Here is a 16,429-nt window from a genome sequence, read left to right on the forward strand (position 1 = left end):
AAAGTAATATGTTATCAAACGGTAAATGGTGAATTAATATAACATTTAGAATCATTGAGAAGGGGTGATATCCGCAGGGACGATCTCACCTTTAAATTACAATAACATTTCTCTGCTTTGGACTGATGAGTATATGATTCTTGCATGTTAAATGACTAACACAAACCTTACATTTATGCATATACATGTGTCAGGAAGGCTCCCAAATAATTCTGAGGGGCCTATCCTATTTTTGTATTTAAATGATAATGTGCTAATCCATTACTTTGAGTTGTCTGCACTCAGGAAAACATCCCTATCAAGTGTTAACCCAATAACTAGGACAGCTCTGAAGGCCAAGGGTCAGAGAGAGAGGATCACACTCTCCGGCTGCAGAGGGCACCCCCAGCAACGGGCAGGGAGGCACGAGGTCGTTCGAGATGAGAGGATTCTAATCTTCAACTATCTGAGGAGATGGGATGCTTCTTCATCTTTCTGCTCGGTGGGCTCAGGCAGACAACCCTGCGGGACGAGCGAGGACTTCAGAGGCTTCATACAAGGTTCCTTGTTTCTTGGAGGAGCAGATGTCTTCCTAACCTCTCCCATCACGGGGGGAGACCTGGATGCGCCACTTGGAATACGCAGTTTTGTCTGGCACTGCTCTCAAACAGATAGCAGAAGGAATGCAGGCGGATGAGCCCTCCGTTTCACTGGGGGGATCAACTACAGTGCTCACTGAATGAGCCACACAAAAGCAGAGCAATTGGGGGGTTTAAATATGGCGCTCTGAGGAAGAGTTTGAGCCAATCAGCACCTCAGTGCTAATCTACAGTATCAGGATGCCTTTACACACACCAGACAATCTTTGTCATAAAGAGAGGAGGAGAACGAGTCAGAAAGACTGAAGGACACGTTCTTCCAGCTCTCGTACAAAGATGAACTTTGAATTGATTTTATATCTTGGATGTTTACAGATGTACAATTAATGACTGTCTTTATATTTCCAATGACCAGACATGTGTTGAATAGTGGTGATTAATATATTTTTGCCGGATCAGATTACACTTTCGCACTAAACAAAATTAATTAATATTTTCAGATTGAATAATAAGATATTTCTACTATTATCACAGATAATGTTAATATCCTTAATCGTCCAGCAATCAGGCTTAACAACACTACTCTTTAATGTATTATCCAGGCACAGAAAGACCTACAATGATGTTTCAAGTACTGGATTAATTTCAGTTTTGGCCCAAAACAAATATTTATAAGATTTCATATAACAATTATGTAGCATATTTGATCCTCAAATTAGAGAAGTATAATTTAAAGAAATTGATATTCTATATTCAACATTAGATAAACACAGAAGAATCCTTTCCAAGTACCATAAGTAGATGCTCAGGTAAGTATGGCTAATAGGAATACTTGATAGACTTAATTTGGTACAGATCAGTGGTAGCATTTACAAATGTAATAATTCAAGTTTTAAGAATGTTTAATCCTTCCTTTCCAGGTTTTTACAAAAGTCTTTGAATATTTGCATAACTTTTCCTTTTCAGATTTTGAACAATGTACTTGACTAAAATGAATGTATTGATTTCACTAAGTGCCTTACTCTTGACTAAAGCGTATTTAAGTAAACGTAAAAGTAATCCTAAAATTGAGGACACTGCACTTTTGCAGATTACAGATTGATCAAATCACCAGTGTGAATTCTATACTCTAACTGTGAATTTTTAGCTGGATCTCTTACGATCCTGAGTTTTAAAATGCTTTTGACTAGTGATTGCCTTCAAGTAAATCTTTAAAGCGGCAAGCTGGTTTTGATTTTATAGTTTGATGAATGCAATTAACTAATGGTAAATTATAAAAGACATTAGTTTAAAACAAATATTTAGCCATTGTGCACCTGTGTTTTATGTGTGTTCATTATTATGCTTTTGACAAAAGATGATCAAACCACTGATGAGAGATGATTTTTCCTATTATGATTGGCTGTATCAATCATTGTGATTGAATGTTTCAATCTTATTCTACTTTGTGATGTAATTAATGTAAGGTGAGACCACACTCGAATCTGGAGACGCCTATTGAGTTAATTATTGACCAAATTATTATTAGACTAATGTTTTTAGGTTATCATAAATGATAAAAAGAGAGGACTGTTGTGGAAATAATTATCATAAGACGCCAAGATGTAACATACAGGACAAACCTTGATGTCTGTTTACCTTCTTTAAGGACACAGGCTGCTTCAGCCAATAATGTTATTGTTCCCATTCTGTGACCGGTCAATACTGGGTCACAGATGGTCTGTATTGTGGGTACACTGGGATACTTCCTTCTCTGTTGTCTGAGGACTCCAGGGCATGACATATCCAAGGCCATAAGTGGCGGAAGCTGGTAACTTAGTGTGCCCAAACTATCTAAAGCTATCCTATCAAAACATGTTGATGACTCTCTGTGGAACCAGTTAAATGGGCTGGCAAGAGAGAGGCTCTCCAGAATTGATGTGGCAACTCTACCGTGAAGTCAGAACCTCTGGCTCTTGGACTTGTGATGTGAATCCTCCGGCCGTAACTCCAAATAAACCATCAGTGTTTGACATCAAAGCTACTGCTCCTACCGTGTCTCCTTCCTGAGTCGGTGACTCCCACTGCATAGCTACACAGAAGTTTCCTCAACAATTATGACCTGTGCAGAGCCCTAATGTTAAACAATGATCGCGGTGCAAACCATTTGAACCATTTCCAAAAGTAGTAGATATATTCACTTCCTCACATACAGGATACATCAGGCTCAAACTGTGAACAGGGTTTATTCACAAAGTTCAAGTTATTCTAAGATGTTTATTCTAGTTGGTACATATGAGCTTCAGAGAGGTGGAGAAGACACTATTTCCTAGGCCTTGATTAAATATGTTGACAAAAGTGACTATACAAAAGAGAGATTTAAAATGCTCCAATGCCACTTGGTAAAGCTTTGGAGTGACGGCATGTCAGCTGATACAAAGGGAAACAGGCTGAGGTAGAACAAAGCTTCTTTACACACAACAGTTCTTCTTCTCCCTGCTTGTTAGCACAGTTTTGGACACGCCTGTTCTATGGGCTCATGTGCTTGTTAGCACAGTACAAAGTCATCACAAATGGTAACAAATGGTCTTCTCCACCAGTCAGAGTTTTATTACTTTTACTGAAGAACTTTTTGGTTCAGGGTGTTTGCTGCCAGCCGGGACACGGTACCTGTGGGGAAGGAGAGGAAACACTGGAGTTGGCGGGTTAGAGGAACCACAGGGTTTTATTCAACCAAAAACTATTTTAAACAGTTGTAATGAAGTTCTGAGCCCATAGAACAGGTGAGTCCAAACTTTTTTCACCGAGGGCCACATACAGAAAAATATAAGAAGGGCTGGGCCCCTCACTAGAGGTGAGGTATATGCTAAGTTATAAGTTAGCAAAATCAATCAAATGTAGGTAAATTAAGCTTGATACTTGAAAATGCTGTAAGAAACACAACAGCTTACATCACAGCTCTCCACAGGGTTTCATATTTAGTTTTCAGCTCATGGCTTAAAACAGAAGCTTCAGATTTCTTATAAAAAGATTTGTTATGCAAATAAAGGATTGGGCTTTTTATATCAACTAAGATTCGTTTGAAATTGTTTCCAACTTTAATTGATTGAATATATTTCAAAAGTGGGCACACATGAATACTGTGATATATTTGTACATATATATTTAATTAGTACAATATATGACAAGCACAAGTTTAATTTGTGGGCCTTATTTCATTATACCATTTGAATTAGCTGAGGGCCGTTTAAAAATGGGCCGGAGTTTGGACACTCCTGCCATAGAAGAACTTAACGAAACCTGACTCATGCTAAGCTAGCTTAACAGAAACGATGGAACTCAAACACTAGCAACTGAAGTACAAATAAAGAAACAGGAAAAGAGTGTGGTGCCGTGATGACGTATTTTTGTAGCCTGACCTGAGAGTTAGGATCACAAGGGCTGCATCAGCAAAAAGCAATGGGATTTTTCCATTGGGTTTTGGAATATTGCAGAAAATAAGACCTTTGGCAAACACACGTTTATGATACTTTCACGTTTGTTCAGAAGGATAATCTCATGACTTCACATCACCAGTGCTAAGCTAATGACGTCTCATTTAGATACTTGTTAGCAACCGTTGTTTTTAGGAGCTTCAGACATCCACCAGTGGGGTATTTACTGACTTTTTTCATCTTGTAGAATAAAACAGTTTGTGTTACCTCACATCCTATTTCAAACCTCTAACCAAAAACAAATTGATCTTGAGGCGAGGGAACAGGAAGGGCTAAAATGCTAACTCACTACCGGGTTTGAGGACTCATTTATGAACCAATAAATTAATGTTCTCTAAAGAAAAACTAAATTTCTTAACTAATAACCGCAACCAGGATCCCCACCTTCTGTTTTAGAAGGTTCCACTTCAGAGGCTGCATCCTCTCCTCCAGCTGCAGTGACCAGCAGTGGAACCCTCAGCACCGGGATCTGAATAAGAATACAATTGAAGTAAAGATAAGGATTATATCAGGGGAAATTCTGTTTTCCACTGCATGCACTCACACATGCACAAACAGGACCTTTAGACATAGAAACAGCTGCCAGTTCTCCAGAGCCGGGGAGCAGTTGGGGGTGGGGTGCCTTGCTCAAGGACACCTCGGCAGTGCCCAGGAGTTGAACTGGCACCTCTCCAGCTAACATTACATTACATTACATTGCATTTAGCTGACGCTTTTATCCAAAGCGACTTACAATAAGTACATTCGACCAGGAAGACACAACCTTGAAGAAAACAGAATCATATAAGTACATCAGGTTTCATAGAGCCAAACATTTCAAGTGCTACTCAACTGGCTTTAGGTAAGCCAGTCCTTTATTAGTATAAAAGTGCTTCGTTAATAGTTCTAACGCTCGAAGTGGAGTCGAAAGAGATGAGTTTTCAGTTTGCGCCGGAAGATGTGCAAGCAATCTGCCGTCCTGATGTCAATGGGGAGCTCATTCCACCATCTTGGAGCCAGGACAGCAAACCCACGTGTTTTCGCCGATGGGAACTTGGGTCCCCCTCGCAGCGAGGGCGCAACGAGTCGTTTGGCTGATGCAGAGCGTAGTGCACGCGCTGGGGTGTACGGTTTAACCATGTCCTGGATGTAGGAAGGGCCAGATCCATTCGCAGCATGGTAAGCAAGTACCAGTGTCTTGAAGTGGATTCTAGCAGTTACCGGAAGCCAGTGAAGGGAGCGGAGGAGCGGAGTGGTGTGGGAGAATTTAGGAAGGTTGAAGACCAGACGAGCCGCTGCATTCTGGATGAGCTGCAGAGGTCGGATGGCACATGCAGGTAGACCAGCCAGGAGGGAGTTGCAGTAGTCTAGGCGTGAGATGACGAGAGCCTGGACCAGAACCTGAGTCGCTTTCTGAGTCAGCTGGGGACGTATCTTCCTGATGTTGTAAAGCGTGTATCTGCAGCAACGGTTTGTAGCAGCGATGTTTGCAGTGAAGGACAGGTTGTTATCTAGGGTCACACCCAGATTCCTTGCAGTCTGAGTCAGGGAAACAACTGAGGTGCCGATGTTGATTGTTAGGTCAAGAGTGGGACCTAACAGTCCACACTCCGTAATGTTGGTCCGATTGGGACTTGAACCATCGACCCTTCGGTTCCAAGGCCAAGTCCCTACAGACTGAGTCACTGCTGCCAGACAAGATAAAGCTAAAATACAACATACTTTACATGTCTTGCAAAATCAAAACTTAACGCGAAACTAAATAAACTCTATCTACATCACAGCTTCAAACAGAAACGCCTTGAGCCTGAACAGTGGCGTTCCACAGAGTTGAGTGCTCAGCCCACTCCTTTACTCCCTCTTCACACATGACTTAATTCCTGTTCATGCCTCCCGTGCCTTCATTAAGTTTGCAGACAACACCACAGTGTTCGGCCTTATCAGTCACAGCGATGAGTCAGCCTACAGGGAGGAGGTTTAGCTTCTAACAACATGGTCTGCTGACAACAACCTTGCCATCAACACTACCAAAAATAAAAATAAATGTGTTTGGTGTATGGGTCCTTATCCTCAAGCTTCCCATTCCCATTACACATATCTTCATTCTGTGTGACTGGCGAAGCCACACAATATAGTATTCAACATACTTATCTCATCTGATCTTATTCTCCTTCTTCCGCCACAAATGTTGTCATGCTACTCGTCCGGCAGCGTTGACACGAAACACACAAAAAACACATAAAAACGTGCGGAATGACCGGGATCGGGTTGCTATTTCTTTTATAAAGAGATTCGCCTAGCCGTTTTCACGCAAATTGCAGAAAACTGCGATCATTTGCCCCATAGGAATGAACTGGAGAGCTGGTTAAGACTTAGGCTGCAGCCACGAAACGGGTCGTATCCGCTACAGTTCTCTATCTTATAGACCTGGGGTTTTCAAAGTGTGGGAAGGTGAGCCTCCCTCTCAGAGAACATAAGAACAGCCGCGCCCCACCACCCAATTATTATTGCTATTATTATTATTATTATTGTTGTTGCTATAATGCAGGGGTATTCAATTGCATTTCAAAAAGGTCCAGTAAGAGAAAATGTCATTAAATGCTCTGTTTTCGCTGTCTACCTTTCTCTTTTTTGAGCACCATTTGAAATTAATCACTGCCTGCACCGATTTGATTGGCTGAGTAGCATCACCTCCTTAAAACATTAAATAATAACTTTTTAAAACCATTTTATCTTTATGTTTTGAACACTACATTTTTTACATTTTCAAGATCGTGGATAAATCCTTATATGCTCCCGGCAACACACTGAACGTCAACTTGGCCTCCTTATCACTCACCCCTACTTTAATGGGAACAATGAGTCTGCGTCTTTGATGCGCACAGGCGGATGATGCGGGGATCAGAATCCTGCATCGGGTCGGGGAACCCGACGGGTGACCCGCAAAAAAAGTGATTTGCGGGTGGTAATTTTTCAAATATTTTTTTCCGGGTTCGGTTCTGGGTAAAACAAAGAAGATGCGGTTCCGGTCGCGGGTGTTCCATCCATCCATCCATCTTCTTCCGCTTATCCGTGGTCGGGTCGCGGGGGTAGCAGTTCCAGCAGAGAGCCCCAAACTTTCTTTTCCCTGGCGACATCAACCAGCTCTGACTGGGGGATCCCAAGGCGCTCCCAGGCCAGCGAAGAGATATAATCCCTCCACCTGGTCCTAGGTCTACCCCTTGGTCTCTTCCCAGCTGGACGTGCCTGGAACACCTCCCTAGGGAGGCGCCCAGGTGGCATCCTAACTAGGTGCCCGAACCACCTCAACTGGCTCCTTTCGACGCGAAGGAGGAGCGGCTCAACTCCGAGTCCCTCCCTGATGACCGAACTTCTCACCTTATCCCTAAGGGAGACACCAGCCACCCTGCGGAGAAAACCCATCTCGGCCGCTTGTATCCGCGATCTCGTTCTTTCGGTCATGACCCATCCTTCATGACCATAGGTGAGGGTAGGAACGAAAATGGCCCGGTAGACAGAGAGCTTTGCCTTCTGGCTCAGCTCCCTTTTCGTCACAACGGTGCGGTAAAGCGACTGCAGTACCGCTCCCGCTGCTCCGATTCTCCGGCCCATCTCACGCTCCATTGTTCCCTCACTCGAGAACAAGACCCCGAGATACTTGAACTCCTTCACTTGGGGTAAGGACTCATTCCCTACTTGAAGTGGACAGTCCATCGGTTTCCTGCTGAGAACCATGGCCTCAGATTTGGAGGTGCTGATCCTCATCCCAGCCGCTTCACACTCGGTTGCGAACCGATCCAGTGAGTGCTGAAGGTCGCAGACCGATGAAGCCATCAGAACCACATCATCTGCAAAAAGCAGTGGTGCAATCCTTAGTCCACCGAACTGCAGACCCCCTACCCCATGACTACGCCTCGAAATCCGATCCATGTATATTACAAACAGGATTGGTGACAAAGCGCAGCCCTGGCGGAGGCCAACCCTCACCGGAAATGGGTCCGACTTACTGCCGAGGACCCGGACACAGCTCTCGCTTTGGGAGTACAGAGATTGGATGGCCCTGAGTAGAGACCCCCTCACCCCATACTCCCGCAGCACCTCCCACAGTAACTCCCTGGGAACTCGGTCATACGCCTTCTCCAAGTCTACAAAACACATGTAGACCGGATAAGCGTATTCCCAGGCCCCCTCCAGGATCCTTGCGAGAGTAAAAAGCTGATCCTGTCGTTCCACGACCAGGACGGAATCCGCATTGTTCCTCCTCAATCTGAGGTTCGACAATCGGCCTGACCCTCCTTTCGAGTACCTTAGAGTAAACTTTCCCGGGGAGGCTGAGTAGTGTGATGCCTCTGTAATTGGCACACACCCTCTGATCCCCCTTTTTAAAAAGGGGGACCACCACCCCGGTCTGCCACTCCTTCGGTACTGTTTCCGACTTCCACGCAATGTTGATGAGACGTGTCAACCATGACAGTCCCTCAACACCCAGAGCCTTCAGCATTTCCGGGCGGATCTCATCCACCCCCGGGGCTTTGCCACTGTGGAGTTGTTTGACGACCTCAGTGACCTCCCCCCGGGAGATTGGTGTTGATCCCCCGTCATACTCCAGCTCTGCCTCTAACATAGAGGGCGGAGTTGTCGGGTTCAGGAGTTCCTCAAAGTGTTCCTTCCAACGCCCTAACACTCCATCAGTTGAGGTCAACAACGTCCCATCCTTACTGTACACAGCTTGGATGGTCCCCTGCTTCCCCCTCCTGAGATGTCGGACAGTTTTCCAGAACAACTTTGGTGCCGCCCGAAAGTCCTTCTCCATGTCTTCTCCGAACTTCTCCCACACCCGCTGCTTTGCCTCGGCCACGGATGAGGCTGCTGCCCTTCGGGCCTGTCGGTACCTTGCAACTGCCTCGGGAGTCCCCCGGGATAACAAATCCCTGAAGGCCTCCTTCTTCAGTCGGACGGCTTCCCTGACCACCGGTGTCCACCAGGAGGTTCGAGGGTTACCGCCCCTTGAGGCACCTAGGACCTTGAGACCACAGCTCCCCGCCGCGGCTTCGGCAATAGAGGCTTTGAACACCGACCACTCTGGTTCAATGTCCCCAACCTCCACAGGAATGCCCGAAAAGCTCCGCCGGAGGTGTGAGTTGAAGGCCTCCTGAACTTGGGCCTCCTCCAGACGTTCCCAGTTCACCCGAACTACACGTTTGGGCTTACCAGGTCTATCCAGAGGCTTCCCCCGCCACTCGACCCAACTCACCACCAGATGGTGATCAGTTGACAACTCCGCCCCTCTCTTTACCCGAGTGTCCAAAACATACGGCCTCAGGTCCGATGATACGATAACGAAATCGATCATGGACCTTCTGCCTAGGGTGCTCTGGTACCACGTACACTTATGAGCATCCTTATGTTCGAACATGGTGTTTGTTATGGCCAATCCATGACTAGCACAGAAGTCCAGTAACAAACCACCACTCCGGTTCAGATCAGGGGGGCCGTTCCTCCCAATCACGCCCCTCCAAGTGTCTCCATCATTGCCCACATGTGCGTTGAAGTCTCCCAGCAAGATTAAAGAGTCCCCTTCAGGAGCCCCATACAGGACTCTTTCCAGGGTCTCCAAGAAGGCCGTATACTCTGAACTGCTGTTGGGTGCATAAGCACACACAACAGTCAGAGTTTTCCCCCCCATAACCCGCAGGCGTAGGGAGGCGACCCTCTCGTCCACTGGGGTAAACTCCAACAACGAAGCACCTAACCGGGGACTTGTGAGTATCCCCACACCCGCCCGGCGCCTCACACCTTGAGCAACTCCGGAGAAGAATAGAGTCCAACCCCTATCCAGAAGTAAGGTTCCAGAGCCGACGCTGTGCAGTAGAGGTGAGCCCAACCAGATCCAACTGGTAACGCTCCACCTCCCGCACAAGCTCCGGCTCCTTCCCCCCCAGAGAGGTGACGTTCCACGTCCCCAAAGCCAGCTTCTGTCGCCCGGGTCTGGTCCGTCGAGACCCTCCGCTTTCACTGCCACCCTTCTGGCAGCGCACCCGACCCCATCGATGTTTCCCGTAGGTGGTGGGCCCGCGGGACGGAGAAGCGGAGGTGTTGCCCACGTTGCCTTTTCGGGCTGGGCCCGGCCGGGCTCCGTGGCAAGCCCGGCCACCAGACGCTCGCCGACGAGTCCTCCTTCTGGGCCTGGCTCCAGAAGGGGACCCCGGGCTTCCTCCGGGCCGGGTATCCTCACTTCTTAGTTTTTCTTTCATGAGGTCTTTTGAACTGTGTTCCATAATAAATGTATTTAAATAATAATAATTTTATATTTAAAGATTCCTCAGACCTCTCCCCCGTGGGACCGCGCATAATCATAACCTCTGCACCGCATCAATCTGCTGCTGAGCGCGCCACATTCGAAATGGCTGAGGTGAAGCTCTCTAGCGGAGAATACAGCAACAGCATTGTAAATAATTCTCCCTCCAGAGCGAAATCCAACGTCAGGGAGGCTTTTGGTGTCATCCTAGATGGAGAAAATAACCAACATCCCACGTTTTTTGAGCCAAATATGCAACTGCGTGTGTTAATAATTGCATGTTTTCACTGCTCATAGGATATGCAGGTTCGGGTCGGTTTGCGGATCTTGTGCCGACGGGTCGGTTTGCGGAACTAATTGGCAATATGTGCGGGTGGCGGGGCGGGTTCGGTATTGCACATCGCGGGTACGGGGCGGGAGTGGGTCTTGAAACCCGTGCAGGACTCTGGCGGGGATGCAACGTAGACAGGAATAAACGCAGATCATCCTCTGGCTGCAGCCTTGACCGGTACTTGCTTTTGATCAAAGTCAATGCGGAAATCCTGCACTCACACAGGTAGGTGGAGGTGAAGGGAATGAGCACTTTTACAGCAGTTGTTGGCGAGTTGGGGGAACTCGGTCTCCACAGACAGCCAAAAGTGTGCAAGTGACACTTACTCATCTTGTTCTCGTTATTTGTTTCTCACGCTGCGCCTCCCCTGAAGCTCTCTGGCGCCCCCCAGGGAGGCGCGCCTCACACTTTGAAAACCGCTGTTATAGACGGTTCTGCCACACGAGGCCGACAGGGAAACGCAGATAACGATAACGGGTCCCAAGGTGGGTAGATCTGCGGACGCAATGCTCTGGAGGGCCAAACGGCTCCGTGTGTACGCCCCATACGATAATTTCCTGATAACGATGAAGCCATAGCCCCGCCTCTCCCCACCTCTGCTGCTCACTGCTGTAGCATGGTCAGTAGCTACTGTCAGTAGCTACTGACCATGCTGTCAGTAGCTACTGACCATGCTACAGATGTTAGTGCAGAATCTACAGCTCCTCTACCACAACCATCAGCAACAAGTGGACATGGAGAACTACATGAACTACATGTTGATAAAACCGCGGAGAATTAACAGAAGGGCAACCATGCTCGGGGGTCTTCTTCGCTGCTTTTGGTGTATTTTGTGGAGGAAGTACAGCGCCACTTACAGGCCCGGCATATGTACTACAGCGTCTCCAGCGGGTCGAGCTGTCTCGTGTGGACGGAAGACTTTTTTGATATCGAATTCGGTTTGTTTTCGTTATCGTCTCTGTGTGGCTCCAGCCTTAGAGTGGGTGACATCACGGCTAGAAGGGAGAGGAGCTTTGAACTTTGAACACACCTGTCGGTCGTTAACTAAATCCACTGGTGATCTAAAGATGTTCAGAAACGATGCGGGAATGTGATACAAGAATCCAAAAATGTAATAGATAAACAGTTCAAATAGTCAGCTAAAATTGAGCTCAAATTAATGGATATTTTTTGTTGTACCTTAACAATACAGCTAATACTATTAATACTTACTCAGCGGGGGTAATGTTAGCATCGGGACGAATACCCAAGTTTCAGTCACACAGTCAACATTTCTCCGAATCTTTTTGTTATGTCTTACGATGGTGCTTGTATTTATGCTCACACTTTGTATGAATGAGGTTCACCACACGTTCTACATCCATAGAGCTGTTTAAATATTTGCAACTTTAAGCACTTGGAGCGCCCACACAAACTAACGGTGCGCTCTCAAAACAGCAGCTTGGTGACGTGCTTTCTCTTGAGGCATGCACTCAGTCCTCGTTGTAAATGATTGGAAGAGATGCTGGCACTTGTCTGTGGAGACAGACACTTATTTATACCTGTTTGTCGATGCACCTGAACTGCCAGGTCCAGCGTGTGTTGTAGAGGAAAGGTCGGAGGTCAAAGCGGTTATCGTCGGGGCTGTAGCTCTCTGCATGGTAGGACGGCGTCACTGTGGTCATCTTGTGGCGGTTCATCGAGTACATCCGGAAGAAGTGCTTCACCTTCTGGGCCACCTGAAGAAAGTGACAGTACATTGATGTTGATGAGGCTAAATATCTGCTTAATCCACAATATGTATTATTATTAGTGTATGGCTGCAGAAGTTTCTCATTCAACTTTTAAGCACCTTTAAAGCTCCGACACCATCAAGCTAAGTTTAACTCCAGCAGCTAAAGTCATGAGCTCTCAACTGTGTTATTTAGGCTGATCATCTCTAATCAGTATTATTGGGTGTAATCAATCTTTATTATTAAGTTATCATACCGCAAGATTAAGAGTTATCAAACGATATTAGGAGTTATAATACAAACATTGTCGGGTTGATTCATGTGTAGCTGTTATTAATACATTTTTATATAAATATACTAGTAATATTCTTACAAATGTGAGATAAAATCCTCAATTTTTCCTAAAAAGTTATCAATTGCATTGTATTATCTGATCCTATTGTAGAACTAGCATCATTTGAATGTAGTGTTGTTGCTACAACTATTCCAGTTTATTCTAAATAATTTAAATGGTTATAACAAAAAAGTTCAAAAGGGCACAGACATGGCCCCCCCACCGGGCCTGAAGTTGTCTGCTGTTCTTTAATATGTCTGAATTTATAAAAAATAAATAAAAGGCACAACACAGAAAAATGTCCCGCACTGTGACGTATTGACTGACCTCTGTGGGTGACAGCACGTCCTTCCACGTGTGGATGAGTTTACAGAACATACTGAAGGGGCCACACTTAGAGATCTTCCTCAGCCGTCCAATCACAGACAACTCTGAGTAGGTCATCCCCATGTCTGCCTGGGGGTGTTCGGAGAGAGATGGATGAAAAATGTATATGTGGCTGCTTATGGAGATCAACATCTGGTGTTACAGATTTTAAGTGGCTTGAATCTTTCAAATATACTTATTTGTATTTTACAGAATTAAAAACAAAATGACTTTTCCTACTCATCTTTCCTTTCATAAAAGTGAACAAATGGAATACACTACTTCCTTCTCCTCCAGCTCTGTTTGTAAAACTTCAGTTAGCCTAGAGTCCAATCATTATTAAAATGTTTCAATTATTTGCCTCTAAAGTGTTTTTTCTTCCCTAATTGACTGATGTGCAGTAATTTACTAATATGTGAAATATAGTTTGTAACAGCTATTCACCAGCTGACCTGCAGTATTGGAAGTTTGGTTCTTTTATTATAAAGATCTATAGAAATGTTTGCCGTTCTGACCTCATCTGTCTGCGACACCTGGCCGTCTGTCAGAGGCTCCAGCTCGGCGGTGGGCGGAGCAGCCAGGATGCTGCAGAGGAAACACACAGCAGCTCTGACATCAAACCTCAACATTCAAACATGTACTTCAAATAAACATTGTGTATAAATGTGCTGCAGTTTGTTCTTGGTAACACATGTGTCACTATCATCATCCGGCATGGAATATCGTTCCATTGCTATGCTGATGACACACAGCTACATCAGAGCCAACCCAACCCCCTCTGCACCTCTGCCATCATCCACAATAACAACATGCCTGGAGGAGATAAAGGTGTGGATGAAGCACAACTTACTTCAGCTAAACAGCTCCAAGGCTGAAGCCATTCTAGTTGGTACTCCACACCAGGTCCGTTCATCCTCCATCACCAGCATCACCTTCTACGGTCAGAACATTCCACTCTCACCAACGGTTACCAATCTGGGAGTTAAAATGGATCCTCACCTGACCTTTGAGGCCCACATCAAACAAACATGCAAGACCTCTTTCTACCACCTGAGAAATATTGCTAAACTCCGCCCCACACTCAGTCTGCCAGATGCTGAAAAGCTTGTCCACGCCTTTGTCTCCTCCAGGCTGGACTACTGCAACGCACTTCTCATCGGGATTCCTAGCAAGAACATCCAGAAGCTGCAATACATCCAAAACAGCGCTGCAAGGATCCTGATGAGAGTGCGGAAGTACGAACACATCACACCCATCCTCCAATCACTGCACTGGCTCCCGATCTCACTCAGGATTGACTACAAAATCACCCTCTTCACTCATCAGTGCATACATGGAAATGCTCCCTCACCCCACAAACCTCCACGAGGAACGTACGCTCTGAAAAGGCAAACCTCCTCCTTCCCCCCAGGACCAAACTGAAAACCATGGGAGACCGAGCCTTCTGCTCCGCTGCTCCGAGACTGTGGAGTGCCCTCCCAAACCAGCTGAGGACACCACAGACTGTGGATGCTTTAAAAAAGGCGTTAAACGCATCTTTTTAGAATAGCCTTTTACTAGAATTATCAAACCCCCACATTTTGCCATGCCGGCATACATGTCACTGCTTTTATTCTGTTGTTTTAATTGTTTTAATTGTTTTGTTTCACCCTTTTTACTCTGTAGCACTTTGAGTTTTGTTTACACGAATGAAAAGTGCGCTAATAAATAAGCTTGATTATTATTATTATTATCATCTAAAAGTAAAAGATAACAAACAAATGATGTGTTATATACAGTGGAGGAAATAAGTATTTGATTCCTTGCAGATTTTGTAAGTTTGCCCACTTACAAAGAAATTAACAGTCTATCATTTTCATGGTAGGTTTATTTGAACAGTGCTGAAGAACTGTGGAGAGGAAGCTCGCTGTAGAGTCACAGAGTTTCAAACCAGCAACAAACACTTTTGCTTTTACTCTGCAACAGACCTCCAGGGGATTTTGTAAAAATGTATCTGACACAGCTACAGTATATCACTTTTCTGCAGTTACAATACCTAACCCCAAACTGCTCGAGCAGGCATGTCTGCTATGGATAAATGTCAACTGAATGACATGACACAGCAGTGCAAAGAGACACTACAAAGAAAAGGTAGAGTCTGACTTCAGAGGCTCTGACATGTGGGCGGGACTAAGGACAGTGACTGACTACAAAGGAGCAGCGGGTGGTGCTGGGGGACTCAGTGTGTGCGCATCTCTCTCCCAGATGAGCTGAACACTTTGTTTGCACGTTTTGAGAGCAGCCAGGCTGTGGAGGCACAGAAGGACCAGGAGCCCTGCCATTTTGTTTTAAACAGGGCAGATGTGTGCAAATCCTTTAAAAGGGTTAACCCACACAAGGCTCCTGGACCTGATGGCATCCCTGGCCGTGTTCTCAGGGTGTGTGCAGTTCAGCTGGCAGAGGTGTTCACAGACATCTTCAACAGGTCCCTGCTGCAGTCTGTAGTCCCCACATGCTTCAAACACTCCACCATCGTTCCTGTCCCCAAAAAGACAATAATCACCAGCCTCAATGACTGCCGCCCAGTAGCACTCACCTCCATCATAATGAAGTGCTTTGAGCGATTAGTCAAATCATTCATCACCTCCTCCCTCCCTGACTATCTGGACCCCCTGCAGTTTGCCTACAGAGCAAACAGGTCCACAGACGAGCGGATCCCGTCTGGCTGCATCACGGCCTGGTATGGCAGTTGCACCGCCCTCAACCGTAAGACTCTACAGGACGGAGCTGCCATTCCATGGAGGACCTCTAATCCCAGTGGCTCAGGAAGAAAGCCCTCAGGATTATCAAAGACTCCCATCACCCCAGCAACAAACTGTTCTGTCTGCTGCCGCCTGGCAGGCGTTACCATATCGTCGTTGTGAATATGATATGACAATAAATCTTGAATCTAATGTCAAATCTTGGCAACACCATTACGTTTCTCAAGCTGGTGTTTTAACATATTCCCCATAAATCCTGGAGGTACCTTTACTTGTACATCTGAAGTGTTTAGTGAACGGGTGATAAAATAAGCCTAATTTCTTATTTAGCCTATTAACCCCTCCCTCTGTTAGGTGTGTGTGTGTGTGTGTGTGTGTGTGTGTGTGTGTGTGTGTGTGTGTGTGTGTGTGTGTGTGTGTGTGTGTGTGTGTTTTCAGTGCTAACAGCTTACCCTCTGAGGGCGGGGAGATGGAAGTGCTCTACACAGAACAGAAGGAAGCTCTTCAGGTCCGTCTTGCTGATGCCTCCTATGGGGTTGATGTCAGCACTGGAGCAGTCATACTTCGTGAAGTAGCCTGTCAGACTGAGCAGGAAGAGTTATTCAGGAGAGAAATTT

At 45.9% G+C, this 16,429-nt stretch overlaps 1 protein-coding gene across 1 annotated transcript in view; it reads right to left on the minus strand.

Moving 5' to 3' along the window:
* Nucleotides 1–2,784: 2,784 nt before the first annotated feature.
* The window catches only part of nadsyn1 (NAD synthetase 1), a 75,792-nt gene continuing 62,147 nt past the window's right edge, over nt 2,785–16,429 (minus strand). The window contains exons 17-22 of the mRNA XM_034229075.1: nt 16,265–16,396; nt 13,587–13,656; nt 13,033–13,161; nt 12,201–12,377; nt 4,436–4,520; nt 2,785–3,227 (exon numbers count right to left, since the gene is read on the minus strand). Coding sequence (XP_034084966.1) covers nt 3,175–3,227; nt 4,436–4,520; nt 12,201–12,377; nt 13,033–13,161; nt 13,587–13,656; nt 16,265–16,396 — 646 coding nt within the window. The 3' untranslated portion in view covers nt 2,785–3,174. The remainder of the gene's footprint in view (nt 3,228–4,435; nt 4,521–12,200; nt 12,378–13,032; nt 13,162–13,586; nt 13,657–16,264; nt 16,397–16,429) is intronic.

The sequence above is a fragment of the Gymnodraco acuticeps genome, unplaced genomic scaffold (assembly GCF_902827175.1).
Source record: "Gymnodraco acuticeps unplaced genomic scaffold, fGymAcu1.1, whole genome shotgun sequence".
NCBI lineage: Eukaryota > Metazoa > Chordata > Actinopteri > Perciformes > Bathydraconidae > Gymnodraco > Gymnodraco acuticeps.